Here is a 19,321-nt window from a genome sequence, read left to right as displayed (position 1 = left end):
AGCTTCTTCCATTTTGTCCAAAAAAAAAAAAACTCAAATTCGTGACCCTTCATGCAAAGCTGCAAACTGCCAGACAGACCAGCTACAAGATGAAGAATTGGACGGTGTGTAAGTTCTCCTGTATATAATCTAAACGTTGCTCAATAACATGCTATGACGAACTCCTAGCACTGGTGTCTCTTTAACATACTCTCAACTAATCTGACAAGCAACAAAATCCCACCTCTTCACTGAATAGCTCCTTAGATGCCGGAAAACTTTCTACTCTAATATTTTCTTTACTCAGATTGCTAAACTTCGGAATTCCCTCTCTGTTTATTGCTTCCCCGATTGTACTAACTTGCAGAAGTTTAAATGTATGAACAGACATCTTGCTGGTCAACTCCCTACATCGTCCTCTATAGATATTGTCTCAAATAGTATCGCCACTGTTGTATGAAAGAACACATATTTATATTATTCTGAAACAAGGCCAATTTTAACAATGCGTTAATTTTGGAAATGGCCTGACACATTTGAATGACATCATGCTAAGCATGGCTTCAAATTTACTCATGGTCTGATACTTAAAAATTCCAGTGTGACCCGCGAAAATTTCACAGTGTTTTCTACATCAATCTGTATAATTTACTAATGAAAATACTTATTTTAAAATAATCAGTGTCTGCCAGGGTCAATAGAATTTAAGAAAAAATTAGTCCTTCCTTTCCGTGAAAATAATTGAGAAATATTTTTTTTTAATCACCCCTCGCAAAAAATAATTGAAATATATACCATCGTATGTGAGTTACATAAAATAGTAACTACAAATAAATTACTGAAAAAAATTTAAACAGATGTTATTTTTTTATTACATTTTCACTCCAAACAAGGCACATTGCCACTTTGTTGTAGAGGGCTACTATCAGGAACATAGGCATCAGGGGTACTGTGTAGGGAGTTGGGCAGCAAGCTGTCAATTCATGTTACATTTGAACTTCTGCATGTTAGTACAGTTGGGGAAGCATGGACCCGGAAGGGAATTCCAAAGTCTAGCTGTCCTGGGGAAGAAACTACTGCAGTAGAAGGCTCTCTTACATCTACGGATCTCTGTGTAGGAGTGGGATTTAACGACTTGCCGGGTATTTACGTCGAGGGGGCACAAGTGCTTGCAGTTCATCAGAGCATTCACCGTTAAAGTACTTGTAGAACAGGCAGAGGGATGCAACGTTTCGTCGATGGGACAGAGGCTGAAGTTTAGATGACAGTTCAGGACCTATTAGATTGGCGACTCTTTTCAACCTTATCTAGGAGCGAGAGACTAGTGGCAGATGCACCGGCCCAAATATGACATCAATACTCCATACATGGGCGAATGGTGGCCTTATAGAGGTATAGGATACTTTCGAGCGTTAGTATCTTTCTAGCATGGTAGAACCCACCTTCTTCGCAGCGGTCCTGGCAATACTCTCAATGTAATTGTTCCAACTCGTGTTTCCTGTTAGCATTAAGCCGAGCAGTTTAAAAGATGTACTTTCAGATAGTCATTAGCCATTGCTATTGGTGGTAGAGAAGGTTTCTTGTAATTATTGAATGAAACCAGCTTAGTCTTGGCAGCATTGAATGTGACCATCCATTTATGTCCCCATTCCACTACAGATTGGAGGTCATCCTCTAGTGTTTCTGCCATTTCTTTAGATATGTGTTCATTTGTTTTCCTGTCATAGAGCGTTGTGTCATCAGCATATATACCCATCTCACAGGTAATTTTGTCAGGGAGGTCATTTATGAATATTAGGAATAACAGATATATATATATAATATAATTAATATTATATATTAAAATGTTGAATGTAATATAATAAAAACTTGAATGTGGAAGGGAATGACTGGTTTGTGAAGTAAATTTTAGAAAACTAAAATGAAAATAAGTTATCGACGGAATTGTTGTACCATAACACCTGAAAATATAATTTGGTGCAAACAGACGTATTTCTGAAAGGAATTTATTCTTACCAGTGAAAATGTTTTGCAGTTTTGTTAATCAATAGATGATTTTTTAAATTTTACATTTTTGAAATATGTTTACTGTTTTAATCGATGCGACAACATAATTTGATTTTTGAACAATTCACTTTAATACAGGGCGACCCAAAAAAACGGGCCCCAACTATAATTAGGCCCTGTTTCTAAGTGTTTTGTTCGAATGAAATGAAAATTTGGTTATAACTAGTTTATTATATTCAAAATATCACATCAAAACACTAGGGTCTTTGGCCTTTTTTTCTTCGTTCTACAGCATATGTTCTAGATATACTGTCTATGTTTTTTGTTTTTTTTGGGGTCACCCTGTATGAGTATATGAGTAAAGTTGAAAGTTTACTTTAGCGGCATCAGATTAATCACTTACTGAATCACATTTTTTCTAGATGGGTGAAAGGTGATAACGTACATACAGACATTAAATACCTTGGCATATTTTTATATAGATTTAGCAACTTTGATAAAATAGTATTTTTTTAATTTTTTTTTTTAGGATCAAATAACCAAGGTGGAAAAGTGTATTCAAGAACACAAAGATTTTGTTAAATGCCGCAAGTTGTGTTCTGATTGGCTGACAGAAAACACCACAGAACTCAAAAAATATGCCGGCAAGAAATTTAAGGAAAACTTAAACGAAACTCTTCAAAAAGTCAATGTAAGTATGTTAAACATTACTATTTCTTACTAAACTACTTTCAGACTGGTCTGTTGCATTAATTGATCTAAGTTGGTTCTCAAAAATTCAGCAGATTTCCATGTCTAAGATATGGTGGGGAGAGAGAATGATTCTCTTTCCTTCACAGGCCAGTATTCATGTCTAAGATATGGTGGGGAGAGAGAATGATTCTCTTTCCTTCACAGGCCAGTATTCATACATTCATGATGTACTAACTCTTAATGGTGATTTTTATAAAGTTTGTTTTAATAGTTGACATAAATCGATTAATATTAAAAAAACATAAAAATATGTAATTTGAGAAAGAATATTTAATTTGATATACGTATTATTTGAATTCATCAGACTACTGTTCTCATCTTGAGAGTTCTTTTCACAACGTTTTGGGCAATGTAACCTCCAACCTTCTTCAGGTATATCTTGTCGAACTCAGGAATGTTTCTGTCAAACTTGGTAATTTGGACGGAATTTCGAATGGAACCCTTTATTTACTTTATGGGAGGTGGCATGCTCTTGTTCCGTCAGCCATGACTGGATAGAGGTCCTAAGTAATTTGCAATTGTATTTTTTGATCGGTTCCGTTCGAAATTCCACCAAATTTCCAAGTTTGGCAGAAACATTCTGGTGTTTGACAAGATACACCTAAAGAAGGTCGGAGGTTACATCGTCCGAAACGTGAAAATCATAGTTAAAATGAGAACAGTAGTCCAATGAATCCAAGTAATACGGATAACCAATCCTCATCTCAAAAATTTAGAAACGTCATTGTTTGATATACTTTAAAGAACCAGTCCCAAGTTGATTAAAGAGATCAACTGTTATTTAATGCCAAATCCGGCAATTTTTAATATTTATTCATGGTGTTTGGTTTGGTTGTTTTGCTTTACAGCATATCAACCCTTTTCAAGTTCAGTTATTTTAACATGTTTTTATACTTCAAGTTCTTTATATCTTCAAAAATTTAGTCATGTTTAGTTAGATTGATTTGTAGACAAAAATTGCTGTTTTTGGATTTGCAGAACATGATTGAGTTTTTAAAGGGAAAATAATAACATCAATATTTGGTGCATCTCAGTGAGAAAGCTTCTTGTTCTGGTGCTACCATGGGCTGTCTGAAGACGATTTGGTGGCACTAAGTAAGAAAGTGAAAAAGGAGTCGAGTGTGATAGGGCTCCGGGAAGGTGGGGTAAGGTGAGATGAACACCTTTTGAGTAAATTTAGTGTTGTGCCTCGGTTCATTCAGAATTTTTTCTCCTTTGATTCAGGTGATTGCTCACCGTAAAGAAAACGGTTCTCGGTTATTAAATGCAGCTATTGAAGCCGGAGAGAAACTCTATCCTAATACATCTACTGATGGCCAGAACACCATCCGCCAGCAAGTTCATGACTTACAAAATCGATGGCAGTCTTTCCTCGATAATCTGGGTGAGGTGCAGTTAGAAATAGAGAATACCTGCCAGCAAGAACGTTTGTTTGTGGAGAGCTCTGCATCGGTGGCGAAATGGCTGGATGATGCGAAAGCGATTTCATCAGAGGAACCTGCATTAATGAATACATTGCAGGAGAAGAAAATAGCGTCACAGTTAGCCAAGGTTCGTTTTTTTTTAGATGTTTTAGTTTTTAAGATATTGTATTTTTTTTAGAAGTTTAGAAAAATATTTAGAAGTTTTTTTATTTTGATGTTTTCTCTCTTTTTCAGATGTTTTGTTTTTAAATTTTTAGATGTTTTGTTTTTAAATTTTTAGATGTTTTGTTTTTATATTTTTAGATGTTTTGTTTTTAAATTTTTAGATGTTTTGTTTTTATATTTTTAGATGTTTTGTTTTTAAATTTTTAGATGTTTTGTTTTTAAATTTTTAGATGTTTTGTTTTTAAATTTTTAGATGTTTTGTTTTTAAATTTTTAGATGTTTTGTTTTTAAGATATTGTGTTTTTTTTTAGAAGTTTAGAAAAATATTTAGAAGTTTTTTATTTTGATGTTTTCTCTCTTTTTCAGATGTTTTGTTTTTAAATTTTTAGATGTTTTGTTTTTAAATTTTTAGATGTTTTGTTTTTATATTTTCAGATGTTTTGTTTTTAAATTTTTAGATGTTTTGTTTTTATATTTTCAGATGTTTTGTTTTTAAATTTTTAGATGTTTTCTGTTTTTCTTTTGATTTAAATTTATTTTAGATATTTTCTTTTTATTTAAAAGTTTTTCTCTTAAATGTTTATATGGTCTTTTTGATAGAAATGTATATACACAACCCTTTCTTCCTCAAGGTGTCTAACATCCATGACTCATAATCATTAGTTCAGTAGTTTTGTTGTTGCTCATGTCCATACGCCGACCCTTTTTAAAAATGATTTTTACTTAATATAATTTCGAATTTTATTTAGAGCAATTCTTTTCCATATTTGTATTTCGATTTTTAAAGTTTTTTTTTTTTGTGTGAGGGGGGGGGGGTTCAGTTGGCGAACCTCCTAATAATAAAGTTTACAAAACAGGTGTGTAAACGAGAAGGAACGGCAGAGCGACGTTCGTTTAACAGATACGCTCTGCCAGAGCGTAAACGAACCGTCGGGTTAGTTGTTTACTATTGGCGATTATATATTACGAGGAATGATAATATGTAAGGAATGAATTCCAACTACAAAGAAAATGTTTAACAAAACGTATAGTTTTACTTGGAAACTGTATTCTTAGAAAATAACTCTAATATAGAAAGCGGGGGAGGTGTTCCTAACCAGTTGGTCAGTTTGAAACAGCATTTTGAATTCCTACATAAAATATTGAGGGCCGCCTAGTATGAATAAATAATATACACATTTACGCATCTCAATCATATAGTTTAATGGCGTATTCACACGTTCATACACACTTGCAAAAATACGTTTAAACAATCATAACAAATTTATCCTTACATTTGAATATGTGTACATATATACACACCCACTAAGACAACATCCATGCATAATTCACACACACACACACACACACACACACACACACACACACACACACACACACACACGATAAAGGTGAAAATGAAACAAATCAAGTTATATGTCCATCGACGTTTCGTCTTTCTTGTAAAAAAAAATAATAATCTTATTCTCTTCACAACGCTATAACTTTTTTTTTTAAATTTCCAACGACTTTTTTCGTTTTGAAATAGAACAAAGTCATCCTTTTCACAATTTCAAATATTTCAACGTCTCTTTTTCGTTCAGAAACAAGAACAATGTTGTTTCCACAACAAATACATTTTCAAATGTTGTACTGGTATTTTATTTTCAAATTTTGTCACCAGAAGACGAAACGTTGATTGACATATAATTTAGTTTGTTCCTTTTTTCATCTGTCGCGCTCTCTATATAAATAGATGTGTGTTCACTTGTGTATGCGTATGCATGTGTTTGTTTATATATTTATATACATGTATGCGTACATGTGCGTGTGTATACATCTGAAATGGAACAACATCAGCGTGCAAAGTATTTTCTGGGGGAACTTTCTCGGGAATACATAGATAAAGAAGGTTCTTTGGACTGGCTCAAAAGAGGATCCCTCCACCACGATCAGGAAAGGGTCATAATGGCTGCCCAAGACCAGGGATTGATGACCAATGCATTCAAGAAGATGGCAGGGATCAGTAATGACAATAAATGCAGATTCTGCCACACAGTATTGGAAAGTGTTGGTCATCTGATATCAAGTTGCAAAGTTCTTCTAGGAGACGGCTACTATACAGCGAGACATGATGGAGTATGCAAGTACCTCCACTGGATCATCTGTAAAAAATTAAACATCCAGTGTAGCAGCAAGTCCTGGGAACATCAACCTGAAAAAACAGTTGGAAATGATTTATATACCATACATTACGACCATGTAATCCCTACAGCCACCTACCTTGAAAATGCTGCTGTGAAACCTGACATAGTTATATGGAATAAGTCAGAAAGAGTTGCAACCTTGGTTGAAGTGAGTGTCCCTAATGATGGATGTCTGAACAGAGCCGAAAGCGAGAAACAGATCAAATATCAAGGTCTCATGTATGATATGAAAAGAAACTGGAATCTTAGGGAGATATTAATCATACCAGTTATTATAGGTGCCACAGGGCTTATGAAGAAGAACCTGAAGTCCTACCTAACTAATATTCCTGGTGAACCAAGTGCAAGAGAAATCCAAACAATTGCACTTAAGGAAACAACGAGGATACTAAAAAGATCTCTCGGTTGGTTTCAATAAAAAGCAGGGGAATGTTGGCAGCTGGTTTGGCTGCTCCATACACAGCATTACAATCTTAAAAAAAAAAGGGGGGGAGTATATTTACTCTGTTTTCATGTAATTTCTATTCGGTAATATTTTAATATTTTTGCAAATATTGCTTCATTTATTAGTATTAGAGAGAAAGGTTAGTAAATATGATTTCTAAGTGACCGAGTTAATTATTAACTTCTGTTTGCATTTTGATGAAACTTTACTTGGGGTTTTTACCTTAAACCAAATTAATATATTATTTTCCATTAACCAAATTAATATATTATTTTCCATTAACCAAATTAATATATTATTTTCCATTAACCAAATTAATATATTATTTTCCATTAACCAAATTAATATATTATTTTCCATTAACTCTTACCTTACAAATTAGCACAAGTTGATCAAATTATAATTTTATGTTTCCTTAGTTTTAAAACACAAAGACTGTTGAACATTCATGTGTGAAACTTGGTGGACAATTCAGGCACAAACTGAAATTTATTTCAAAATAAATGTGTAACAGTGCGGTTGCAAATACCAACCTGTGTGAGAAATGACGTCCCAGTAAAGAAAAAGAAAGACTATAAAAAAAGAGAAGAGGGTCACGTTAGAGGACGTTCGAGACGTGAGTGACATTACAGCCGTAACGAGAAGTCACGCATGGCGGGTGACTGAGGAAATAAATGTCGTTGTTAAAAAAAAAAAATGGAGTTGAATTTCTTTCTTATTTGTCTCCTTTTTTTTTTTTTTTTTTTTTTTTTTTTTATTACATTTTCACCCCAAACAAGGCACATTGCCACTTTGGTGTAGGGGGCTACTATCAGGGGAAACATCTACTGGGGTACTATGTAGGGATTAGGGCAGCGAGATGTTGGTTCACGTTGCACTTGAACTTATGCATGTCAGTACAGTTGGGGAAGCAGTGACCCGGAATGGAATTCCAAAGTCTAGCAGTTCTGGGGAAGAAACTACTGGAGTAGAAAGATCTTTTACATCTAGGGATCTCTACAGTGTGGGGGTGGGATTTTGCAGCTTGTCGGGTCTGTCGAGGGTGTTCACGTCGTGGGGGCACAAGTGCTTGCAGTTCTTCAGAGCATTCACCATTATAATACTTGTAGAACAGGCAGAGGGATGCAACGTTTCGACGATGGGACAGAGGCTGAAGTTTAGATGCCAGTTTAGGGCCTATCAGATTTGCGACTCTCTTTTGAACCCTGTCAAGGAGCGAGAGACTAGTAGCCGATGCACCGGCCCAAATATGACAGCAATACTCCATACATGGGCGAATAGTGGCCTTATAGAGGTACAGGATACTTTCGGGTGTTAGAAGTTTTCTAGCACGGTAGAGAGAGCCCACCTTCCTTGCAGCAGCCCTGGCAATGCCCTCGATGTAATTGTTCCAACTCATGTTTCCTGTGAACGTTAGGCCAAGGAGCTTGAGAGACGTACTCTCAGATAAAGAGTCGTTGGCCATTGCTATAGGTGGTAGAGAAGGTTTCTTGTAATTATTGAATGAAACCAGTTTTGTCTTGGTGGCATTGAACGTTACCATCCATTTTTGTCCCCATTCCACTACTGATTGGAGGTCATCCTCTAGTGTTTCTGCCATTACTTTAGACATATGTTCATTTGTTTTCCTGTCGTGCCTGCTATAGAGTGTGGTGTCATCAGCATATATACCCATCTCAGAGGCAATTTTGTTGGGGAGGTCATTTATGAATATCAGGAACAGCAGAGGTCCAAGGATAGATCCCTGGGGCACTCCCGCATTTATATCATATTGTTTAGATGTACGACCATCGAGGACAACCTGGATTTTCCCCTTATCTAAGAAGGATTTAATTATGTTAAGTATTCTACCAGTGATACCGTAAGATCTAATCTTCCTGAGGAGACCCTCATGCCATACCCTGTCAAAAGCCTTAGATATATCTAGAGCTACTGCTCTGCCCTCTCCCGCTTTGTCCAGTGAATGGTATATGCGTTCAGAGATTACAGTGAGGATGTCTGCCATGAACGGGCTTGTCTAAATCCATATTGATGGTCGGTCAGAAGTTTAGCATCTGTAAGGTGCTGGACTAGAGCATGGTTAATTAAGGTCTCAAATATTTTGGCAAAAAGTGGGAGGAGGCTAATAGGGCGATAATTTAATGGGTCAGTTCTTTCGCCAGAATTCTTGAATACTGGTACTACAGAAGCAGTTTTCCAACAGCTCGGAAAGCAAGATTCATTAAGGCATTTGTTGTAGAGTTTGGAGAGAACTGGAGCTACTTCGGCTGAGCACTTTTTTAATAGCACAGCTGGGATGAGGTCGGGTCCACATGCTTTGGAAGTGTCAAGGTTTTTTATGATAGCATGCACCTGAGCAGGGGTGATTATCAGATCGTCTAGCGTGGCGTCTGTCCGCATAGGAAATTGAGGTAGGGGGTGGTTTAGAGGGTCCAGTGTGGAGTTTGAGGCAAACCGACTGGCAAGCATGTTAGCCTTCTCGGCTGCTGAGCAACTGAGTCTACAACGTATTGGGTCCCGGGCGGCTACATGTAAACGTGTGTTACATATGATTAAACTGCAGATGGAATTCTTAATTTTATTAACGATTTCATGAATGGTATTTTTTGGTGGTTCAGTGTCGATGTGTTGATGTATTTTAGATATATTATTTTAAATTCATGACTGACAGACTGACAAAAATGATATTTTGAATGCGAGATGGACAGAGCTCCTTATTCAGATGCATGGTCGCATAAAAAAAAGATTTGAATTAAAAAAGAATACAAAATAGACACACCTAATGTGCAAATCTCGGACACGCTTACTTGCTTTTCTTTTTTCTTTTTCTAGGAAATGTCTATACAACTTTTTCTATATAACTCCAACATGTTCAGTTGTAAATAAATATCACTATTCAACTTGGATTATCTTGGCCATGTTGTCGTTTCATTACTGCAATCGACAATTATCGATTAGATGAGCTGGACATTTTTCTTTACTCTTTTACTATCTTCACAAACGTGGCTGATTACACAAAACCAAGCAGACTTTCCAGCACTTCCATTTTTGGTATATGTTTTTAATTTTATTTTTTGATGAATTTAACGTGAACATTTCACTGTAGCTTGGGAGGTGACGGTGGCCCAGTAGTTAACGACACGAACTGACGACCTGGGTATCTGTTCCAAGTTCGAATCCAGTTCGTTCCACAAAAATCACTTTTACTTATGATGTTGGCAACCTTCACATGGTCGTTCCTGTAATCCCCGATGTCTTTCTAGAAATAACTTGGACTAGAAAAATATCGGGGAAACCAATACCAACAATAGAATCTCAGGTTCGTATGCTAGAATGATGATGACTGAAGTTTTCTTAAATTTTAATTTAGCATCGTCCTCTTCCCCTGGTTTTGAAAGTTACTGATTATAGAAGACAAAAAATGTACATCAGTTGCGTTTTTGGTATTTTTTAAGATTTATTTAATTTATTGATGCATTTATATAAATATATTTCACTGAGGTTTCTTATAATAGTGTACTACTACTACTACTACTACTACTACTATTTTTTATTTTTTAGTTTATTTTGCTTTAGCGGCGACGCATATTTACTTCTGGTTTTACTCAATCTGAAACCTTTTACGATCTTCGCCGCTATTGTACGTGTTCTTTACTTAATCTCTTCGGGACAAGATCAAAGTGTAGTATCTGTTCCGGCAGATACTGCAGGCTATGACTAGCTATGACTAGCTATGACTAGCAAAGACCAGATGTGGGGGCAACCCCACATGCCTGACCTTTAACCAGCTCCCATTTCCCACCTCTCGGGAGCTGGTCCCCTTTTTCCCTTCCCCCTCCCTTCACTCCTCACATTAAAAATTGGCCTTGTGCCTAATTTGCTCGGTGGGGGAGCAAATAAATACCATCTGTTCCGGCAGATACTGCAAGCTATGACTAGCAAAGACCAGATGTGGGGGCAACCCCACATGCCTGACCTTTAACCAGCTCCCATTTCTCACCTCTCGGGAGTTGGTCCCCTTTTTCCCTTCCCCCTCCCTTCACTCCTCACATTAAAAATTGGCCTTGTGCCTAATTTGCTCGGTGGGGGAGCAAATAAATACCATCTGTTCCGGCAGATGCTGCAAGCTATGACTAGCTATGACTAGCAAAGACCAGATGTGGGGGCAACCCCACATGCCTGACCATTAACCAGCTCCCATTTCCCACCTCTCGGGAACTGGTCCCCTTTTCCCCTTCCCCCTCCCTTCACTCCTCACATTAAAAATCGGCCTTGTGCCTAATTTGCTCGGTGGGGGAGCAAATAAATACCATCTGTTCCGGCAGATACTGCAAAGCTATGACTAGCAAAGACCAGCTATGATTAGCAAAGACCATATGTGGGGGTAACCCCACATATCTGACCTTGGTCACTGAAGGGGCAACCCTTCATACCAACAGTTTCTAATCCAGCTCCCACTTCCCTCCTCTCGGGAGCTGGATCCCCATTTCCCTCCCCCTCCCCCTATCTCCACATTAAAAAACGGCCTCCTGCCTAATTTGCTACGTGGGGAAGCAAATAAATATAAGTAGTATCTGTTCTTCAGATGCTGCACTTCTATTTCTTGTTCTCTTTCGGTGGAGGTGAAATCCTTCACGACTGAGACAATTTTTATTTTTGTACCTTTTCTCCACGTTAAAAAAACGACCCTGGTGTCTAACTCTGTCCCGTGGGGAGGCATAGTAAATAGGTACAATCATAAAACTGTGGAATATCCAACCGCTTTTCTTGCGTCTTGTCTATCGAAAACATTGTTGTCATGGAAACCAGCTTGTATTTAATAAAATTCACATTCTTTTCCACAGTCCAACCATATTGTGTACAAATAAACTTCAGTCTTTGGTACATATAGTTCCAATCATGAAACTGTTTTTGTTGTTTCGGTTTCGATTCTAGCTTATGGCACGCAAATCCTTTTTTTTTTTTTTTTTACTTTTGAAATCATAACTATATATTGGGTAGAGTATATGAAATAATTGACTCTGTAATAATAAATACGAAATCGGCGTAAATTAAAATATTTTTTGTTCTAAAGTAACACGCGACACTACTTGTTTTTTTTTTAAATTGAATAAACGCTTTAAAATAAGTTTAACCACTAAAAACTTACAAAAGTAGGTAGAAATCGAACACTTAGAAAAATCAATTTTTTTTTTAAACAGTAAACAAGTATTAAAAAAATATTATTGGGTTTGTACTCTTTTAAAAACAATATCTCCTTCAATAACGGCCATACATAAGTTTCCCGTGGACGAATTTTCCGGACACCCAATGTTTATATTTGTAGTAAATAGGCATTACATTTTCTTATTTATAATGAAATTTTTTGGAGCATTAATAAAATAATAAAAAAAAAAAAAAAAAAAAAAACAGGGGAAGGTTCGATTCTTCACTGGAATTTTCCGGTAGTTTTTAGTTTTGTTTTTGTTTTTTTAATTCGATTAATTAATTTATTTTTTTGTTGTTTTTTTACTAATACCAAATTCATCAACTTTTTGTTAAAATCTCTGCTCTCGTTATTCAAGAATCTTTTTAATTTCATTTTTTTGTTTTGTTTTGTTTTTGAGGGAGATATAGTTTTTAAAAAGCTCTACCCCTCACTAAATTATATTTAAAAAATATTAAAATTTATTTCTTTTAGATAGAGGAGGGGCTCTTTTTAAAACTATATCTACCTCCGTATTTTCTTTAATTTTCTATTTTTGAGCGATTATCGACACTCCCAAGATGTGATCCTCTCATGTCGGACATTTTTTATTCTAAAACACTCGACATTACTTGTTTTTTTTTAACTGAACAAACGCTTTAAAATAAGTTAAACCACTAAAAACTGACAAAGCTAGGTAAAAACGAACACTTAGAAATTCAATTTTATCTTTTTTAAAACAACTGTAAACAAGTAATTTTTTAACGTTATGGGGAGGTGTAGTTTCTTTTAAAAACAATATCTCCTTCAAGAACGATCATAAAATGTTTTCAATCCATATTTATTCAATAATGAACCAATTTTCCTACCTAGCAAAAATGGGCGAGTTTTCCTTAATTCAAAAATTGTTATTAACTATAAATAAAAACAAAACATATTTTGGCGTGAGAAAAGATCTTTGTTGAAAATCTCTCGTATAATCATTTTTGTATTTTATTTTTTAATTTTTACTTCGAAATTGTTAAATCGTTAAGAAAAAGAAATAATCAATAAAGAAATTTATTTATCGATTTTATCGAAAACTGTACTCCTGTTATTCAAGAATCTTTTTAATTACATTTGTTTTTTACTGTTTTGTTTTTGAGGGAGATATAGTTTTTAAAATATCCCAATATTATTTTTTAAAAAATATTAAAATTTATTTTCTTTTTTTTTTGGGGGGGGGGGTCTGGGCTCTTTTTAAAACTCTATCTCCCTCAGTATTTTCTTTAATTTTCTGTTTTTGAGCGATTATCGAGACTTCAATCGTCTGATCGTCTCATGTCGGACATTTTGTTCTTATTTTCACGTAACACTCGACACTACTTGTTTTTTTCTTGTTTTTTTTTAACTGAATAAACGCTTTAAAATATGTTAAACTGTTAAAACTTACGAAACTAGGTAGAAAACACTTGGGAAAATCGATTTTATCTTTTTTAAACAACGGTAAAGTTAACATGCTTGTTGTCAGTTTGCTTCAAACTCTACTTTGGACTCAGCAAATCACTCCCACCCTGATTTTCCTTAGCAGACAAAAACCACATAAGATGATCTGAAAATCACCCATACTCAAGTGCATAATATCATAAAAACCTTGACACCTCAAAAGCATCCCGGCTGTACTATTAAAAACGTGCTCCGCTGAGGTGGCTCCAATGCTCTCCAAACTCTTCAACAAATGCCTTAACGAATCATGCTTTCCTGACTGCTGGAAAACGGCTTCTGTGGTACCAGTTTACAATAATTCTGGCAAAAGAACTGACCCATTAAATTATCGCCTCATTAGCCTCCTCCCTCTTTTCGCCAAAATATTTGAGTTCATAATTAATCTAGCTCTAGTTCACCACCTTACAGTTGCTAAACTTCTGTCTGACCATCAATATGAATTTAGGTAAGCCCGTTCTATTGCAGTTATTCTAACTGTAATCTCTGAACGTATTTACCATACACTGAACAAAGCAGAGGAGGGGAGGGCAGTAACCCTAGATATATCGAAGGCTTTTGACAGGGTATGGCACAATGGTTTTCTTATGAAAATCAGATCATACGATATATCACTGGACGAATACTTAACATAATTAAATCCTTCTTAAGTAAGGTTGTCCTCGATAATTGCACGTTTAAATAATGATATAAATGCAGGTGTACTTCAGGGGTCGATCGTTGGACCTTTATTATCCCTGATAAAATAGTCTCTGAGATGAGTATATTTGCTGACAATACCATGCTCTATAACATGCACGAGGGGAAAACAAATGAACACCTAGCCAAGGCAATGGTGGAAACCCTAGAGGAACACATCCAGTCTGTAGTGGAATAGGGCCAAAAATGGATGGTAACGTTCAATGCTGCCAAGACTAAGTTCATTTCCTTCAATAATTACAAGAAATCTTCTCAACTACCAATGGTTATGGCTAAAGATACATTACCTGAAAATACTTCTTTCAAACTCCTCGGCTTAACGTTCATAGGAAACATGAGTTGGAACAGATACATTAAGAGCATTGCCACAGCTCTCTCTACTGTGCTAGAAAGTTACTTATGCCTGAAAGTATCCTGTACCTCTCCAAGGCCACCATTTGCCCATGTATGGAGTATTGTTGTCACATTTGGGCTGGTGCATCTGCTACTAGTCTCTCACTCCTGGACAGGGTTCAAAAGAGAGTCACCAACCTGATAGGTCCTGAACTGTCAAGCTTCAGCCTCTGTCCCATCGACGAAATGTTACACGTATTTTAATGATGGATGTTCCGACGAACTACAAGCCCTTGTACCCCCTCGACGTAAATACTCCTGACAAACCCGACACGCAGCAAAATCCCACCCCTCCACACAGATCCCTATATGTAAGAAAGCCTTCCACTCTAATAGTTTCTTCCCCAAAACTGCTAGACGTTGGAATTCCTTTTCGGGTTCCTGCTTTCCCAACTGTACTGACACTCAGAAGTTCAAGTGTAATGTAAACAGACATCTTGCTGCTCAACTCCCCACATATTATCCCTGCACATTATGTGCCAGATAGTAGCCCCCTACATCAAAGTGGTACTGTGCCTTGTTTGGAGTGAAAATGTAATTACAAAAAAAAATTAAGAAAGTAAAAATATTTTTTAAAAAATATTATGGGGTGCGTAGTCTCTTTCAAAAACAATATCTCCTTCAATACCGTTATGTTAATGTATATTTATTCAATAGTTTTTCTAATTATCAAAATTGAACGAGTTTTTCGCAGTACCACTCGTATTATGTAGTTTTAATTACGTTTATTATATGTGAAAAAATTCATAACTTTGTAACGATATAATTAAGTTTATATTCATTCATTTCCTTTTCCATATTTAAGTTTATTTAATTGAACCTGGAAAACATTAATAATTTCTGTGAAAATGTCTCTTTAAATATATTTAAAAAATATGTAAATTAAAATACTTATTTTTAAAAACTCAGGTTAGATATTATTAGTTCTTATTTTTAAAAAACGTTATTTTACTTTTGTCCTACATTTTCGGAATACAAAAAAATCCTTTTATGTTTAAAAAAATAACCTATTTTATTAAAATTAAAGAACTAATTTTGTGTTTAATAAAAAAAAACAGAATTTTATTGCAACAAAAATGAATGGTCGCCAGCGATTACAACATCGAATTAAAGATCGATTTTCATGACTTTAAAAAATAAATAAAAATTTTATTTCAGAATTAAAACACAATTTTAGGCAAATAATTAATTTTATCAAAAACTTGTGCGAAAATGAAGTGAAATGGTGAATTTTGAAATTGAAGTTATTTTGCAAATTTTTATTAAAGAAGTAATTTTTGTGTGCAATAAAATTTAAAATAATTTTGGGTGAAACACACACACACACACACACACACACACACACACACACACACACACAAAAGTGGGGAAAGTAATTTGGTGGGATCTAAAAATTAATTAACACTATTTACTTTCGATGTCTTTCAAAACCGGAAATAGATTGAATAAGTAAATATGTGTAATCGTCCATATATTTTCTTTTATAGAATTAAAAAAAAAACATTATTTTCCCTCCATTTTTTCTTTTTTTTTTGTAATTTTCTTATTTTTCTAATAAACAAAGGCAAATATCTTGAAGAAAGCCTCTTTCCTAAACTGTCTGTGGACTTCAGTTCCACTGGCATGCTTCCCAATTAACTATGACATGGCTGTTATTAAGTCCAATGTAAAAACTTGTTGAACCGTTCCCTTAAATAATCAAATTTTACCTAATTTTAACCACTCTGTTGTCTTAGTGACGACCGTACACTCATTAATCCTTATCCTCGAGTGTTTGTCGGGACTTGATAAGTGGTGACTCTCTTGTAAAAACCAAAACATCTTTCAGAAATTAACTTTTGAGTTATTTTTCGTTCAGTTATTACTAGTTTTTGTTTGTTTGGTGAGAAAACAACCGATTCACAAAACAAAACAGAAAAATTTAAAGTATTCTTCGTATTTTCTTTTGATACACTCTTACATCCCATGCAATACCGGCTATGTTCCAGAATTTGTTGTGATGAGAATTGATAATTTGTGTTTATTTTGTTTTTACGGACTACTGTTCTTATCTTAGATGTTATTCACCCTTTCAGACTGAGGTAATCTTAATTTTTATCTCAATCCAGATTTTTGGGGAGCTGAATTTTCCCCACATTAAAAACTGAGCTCATGAGGAGGAGACAAGTAAATAAAGACACACTTCCTCTTTTATATTTTTAAATGCTATAAATCTTTTAGTATTTGTAGTTGGATTTGCATCCCCGTTGTGGTCGTATAGAAGAATCGATCACGATGAAATTCAGAAAGTCTCTGAATTCCATTTGCTCACCTGGATGGATCACCTGGGTGGATCACCCTTTGTTTTGAATCCTGCACACTACTACAAATTGGTGATATTTCCCCAATATGCCCAAAATGAAAGGAAAGGAAGCCCCCCCCACCCCCCACAGGACATAGACCACGTTATCCTACACTGTCCAGTCATCAGTCTGGAATGAAGCTACCTGACAGCCCATCTATCTGAAGACAATTTTCAGACTGGCAAAAAAAAAAAAGCTGTATAGAGATCTAGTCCATACTACTACTACTACTACTACTACTATCATTTGTAGTGTACCAATTTATTTCCTTTCTAATTTCAGACGCAATACCAAGATGTGCTTTCCTACCAGACTATGGTAGACAATTTATCTTCAAAGAGTAAAACTTTGGAATCTCCTGCAGTCAGTGAAAGTGTGCTACAAATTTCTGCTGAATACTTAAAAGTTCCTCAAGATTCTAAAGTAAGTTTTCAAATAACAAAACATTGTTTTCCGAATGACAAAATTCTTAAATGTTTCTAACATTGTCTTCTGTTGTTTGATGCAGGTTCTGTGCAGCCTCCCCACTGAGTCACACCCCTATTTTTGCTTTCACAAATGAACATCGCTAATGACTTCATCCTTTGCCCTCCGACAAATCTGGTTCGTCTTGCTCTGAAATCCGAGAAAAGTGTCCACAGTGATGATCTCTCGTGGGATGTTACCTCCGCTTATCAAGGCCGGGAGGCCACTTAAGGATAAGACTTAATAAGTGTTAGGTAGTTGGTGAGACAAGAAAATATTCTTATCATTGTTTTGACTTTCGAGTATATATCCGACACAGTTAATCAATCGAGAACCACATCAGTCTATCTAAAAACATATACGATATTAACTGATATATACTCAATTCAAAATAATGGAAAGAAGATGCTGTTGTCCTAACCCAATGGTGATCAGTAATGGTGGAATTTTGGTTTGGTTATGAGTTTTCCACATCGTTTCATCAATTAATTACAAGTTCGATGAAAAACATCCAACGACTATGGTAAAAAAAAATGTAAGAAAAATTTGTTTTAATGGATTTTTCACTGATCTTTTTCTTCAAATCCTCAAGGGTTGAGAGATGACAGAAACTTTTCCTGTAGGGATCCCCAAGAAAAAGAAAACGGTCACAAGGGTATAAATTCGATGTCTGTGTCGGTCATTCCATTTTCGATGCTAAAAGAGATTAAACGCCAAGGAAACATTTCGATCTACACTCTATGATGATTGATAAAGAAATGGCTTCAAAGAAATCACGTTTTTCTTGTTAATGTAATGTTCAGCAAATTTGGTTCTTCTCTCTCTAATCAAGGTTGAGATCAACATCATCGTATGAATGCAAAGATTCTATTGCTGGCATTGGTTCCCCCGATATTTTACTTGTCAGAATTCTTTCTAGAAAGATGTTCGACACTTACGAGAGGGGACCATGTAAAGGTTGCCAACTTTCTAAACGGCAGTGATTTTTATGGAACGAACGGGATTCGAACTCTGAACAGTCAGCTATGTCATTAACGACTTGACCACCATCATTGCCCAATTAAGGTTGCTTGCTTGTGGTGTCTTGTTTCCAGGAAATGTTAAGAGCAGCTTTTATCGACTTAAGGTGCTCAAAGTCAATTTTCTTCTCCAATCTTTTGGTAAAAGTGCAGATATTACTTCAATACATCATGAATTCTCCCAATACCATATTATGATGTGAGATAACCCTCTCTATGAGCAGTATCGTAATACCGTAAAATCAGTACTAGTAGTGTGCAGTGCGTGCAACTACATATAATGGACACCACTGGATAGTAAACTCAGCTTACTCTTTATCCTATCCTTGTAGCCTGTCAGCTAAATATATCTTTCTTACACCTAATCCATGTTCTGTAATGTTCTTCCATGGTCTCAACCTTGGGTTCACATCAACATCAGAATGTAACAATGGCTAAAAATGTCACGTTTTATCTTCTTAGGATAATTTGACTTCCAGATTGTTTTTATCTTGTCCAGTCCAACTGAGGCCTCACTGATTCGCACCTTCAAACGCAAAGGCTCTGCACAGCACATCTTTTACCTGTGTCACATGGGTCTTATCTGCATTCAACAGTTTTGGTAAATGGGAAAGGCAAAGGGATTACTTGCTTGACTTTCTAAGAGTTTGCAAACGAGATCAACTTTTTTGAGTTTTAGGTCGAACTAAACCAAAATAGTTTGTGTCGGAGTTTCTGTTTCATCATCTACATCTTCTTCTACATCTTCTTTCTCTACTTCTTCAACGGCAGTCGGTA

General features: G+C 35.5%; 1 protein-coding gene across 1 annotated transcript in view; it reads left to right on the top strand.

The window, feature by feature from the left end:
* Positions 1-19,321, top strand: part of LOC145294141 (muscle-specific protein 300 kDa-like) — a 127,303-nt gene that overhangs the window by 10,371 nt on the left and 97,611 nt on the right. The window contains exons 4-6 of the mRNA XM_080141246.1: positions 2,516-2,677; positions 3,964-4,290; positions 17,343-17,483. Of these exons, the coding sequence (XP_079997372.1) occupies positions 2,516-2,677; positions 3,964-4,290; positions 17,343-17,483 (630 nt within the window). The remainder of the gene's footprint in view (positions 1-2,515; positions 2,678-3,963; positions 4,291-17,342; positions 17,484-19,321) is intronic.

This window comes from Euprymna scolopes, chromosome 15 (genome assembly GCF_053919585.1).
Source record: "Euprymna scolopes isolate OS-2025 chromosome 15, ASM5391958v1, whole genome shotgun sequence".
Lineage (NCBI taxonomy): Eukaryota > Metazoa > Mollusca > Cephalopoda > Sepiida > Sepiolidae > Euprymna > Euprymna scolopes.
This window is presented reverse-complemented; position numbering and strand designations above follow the sequence as displayed.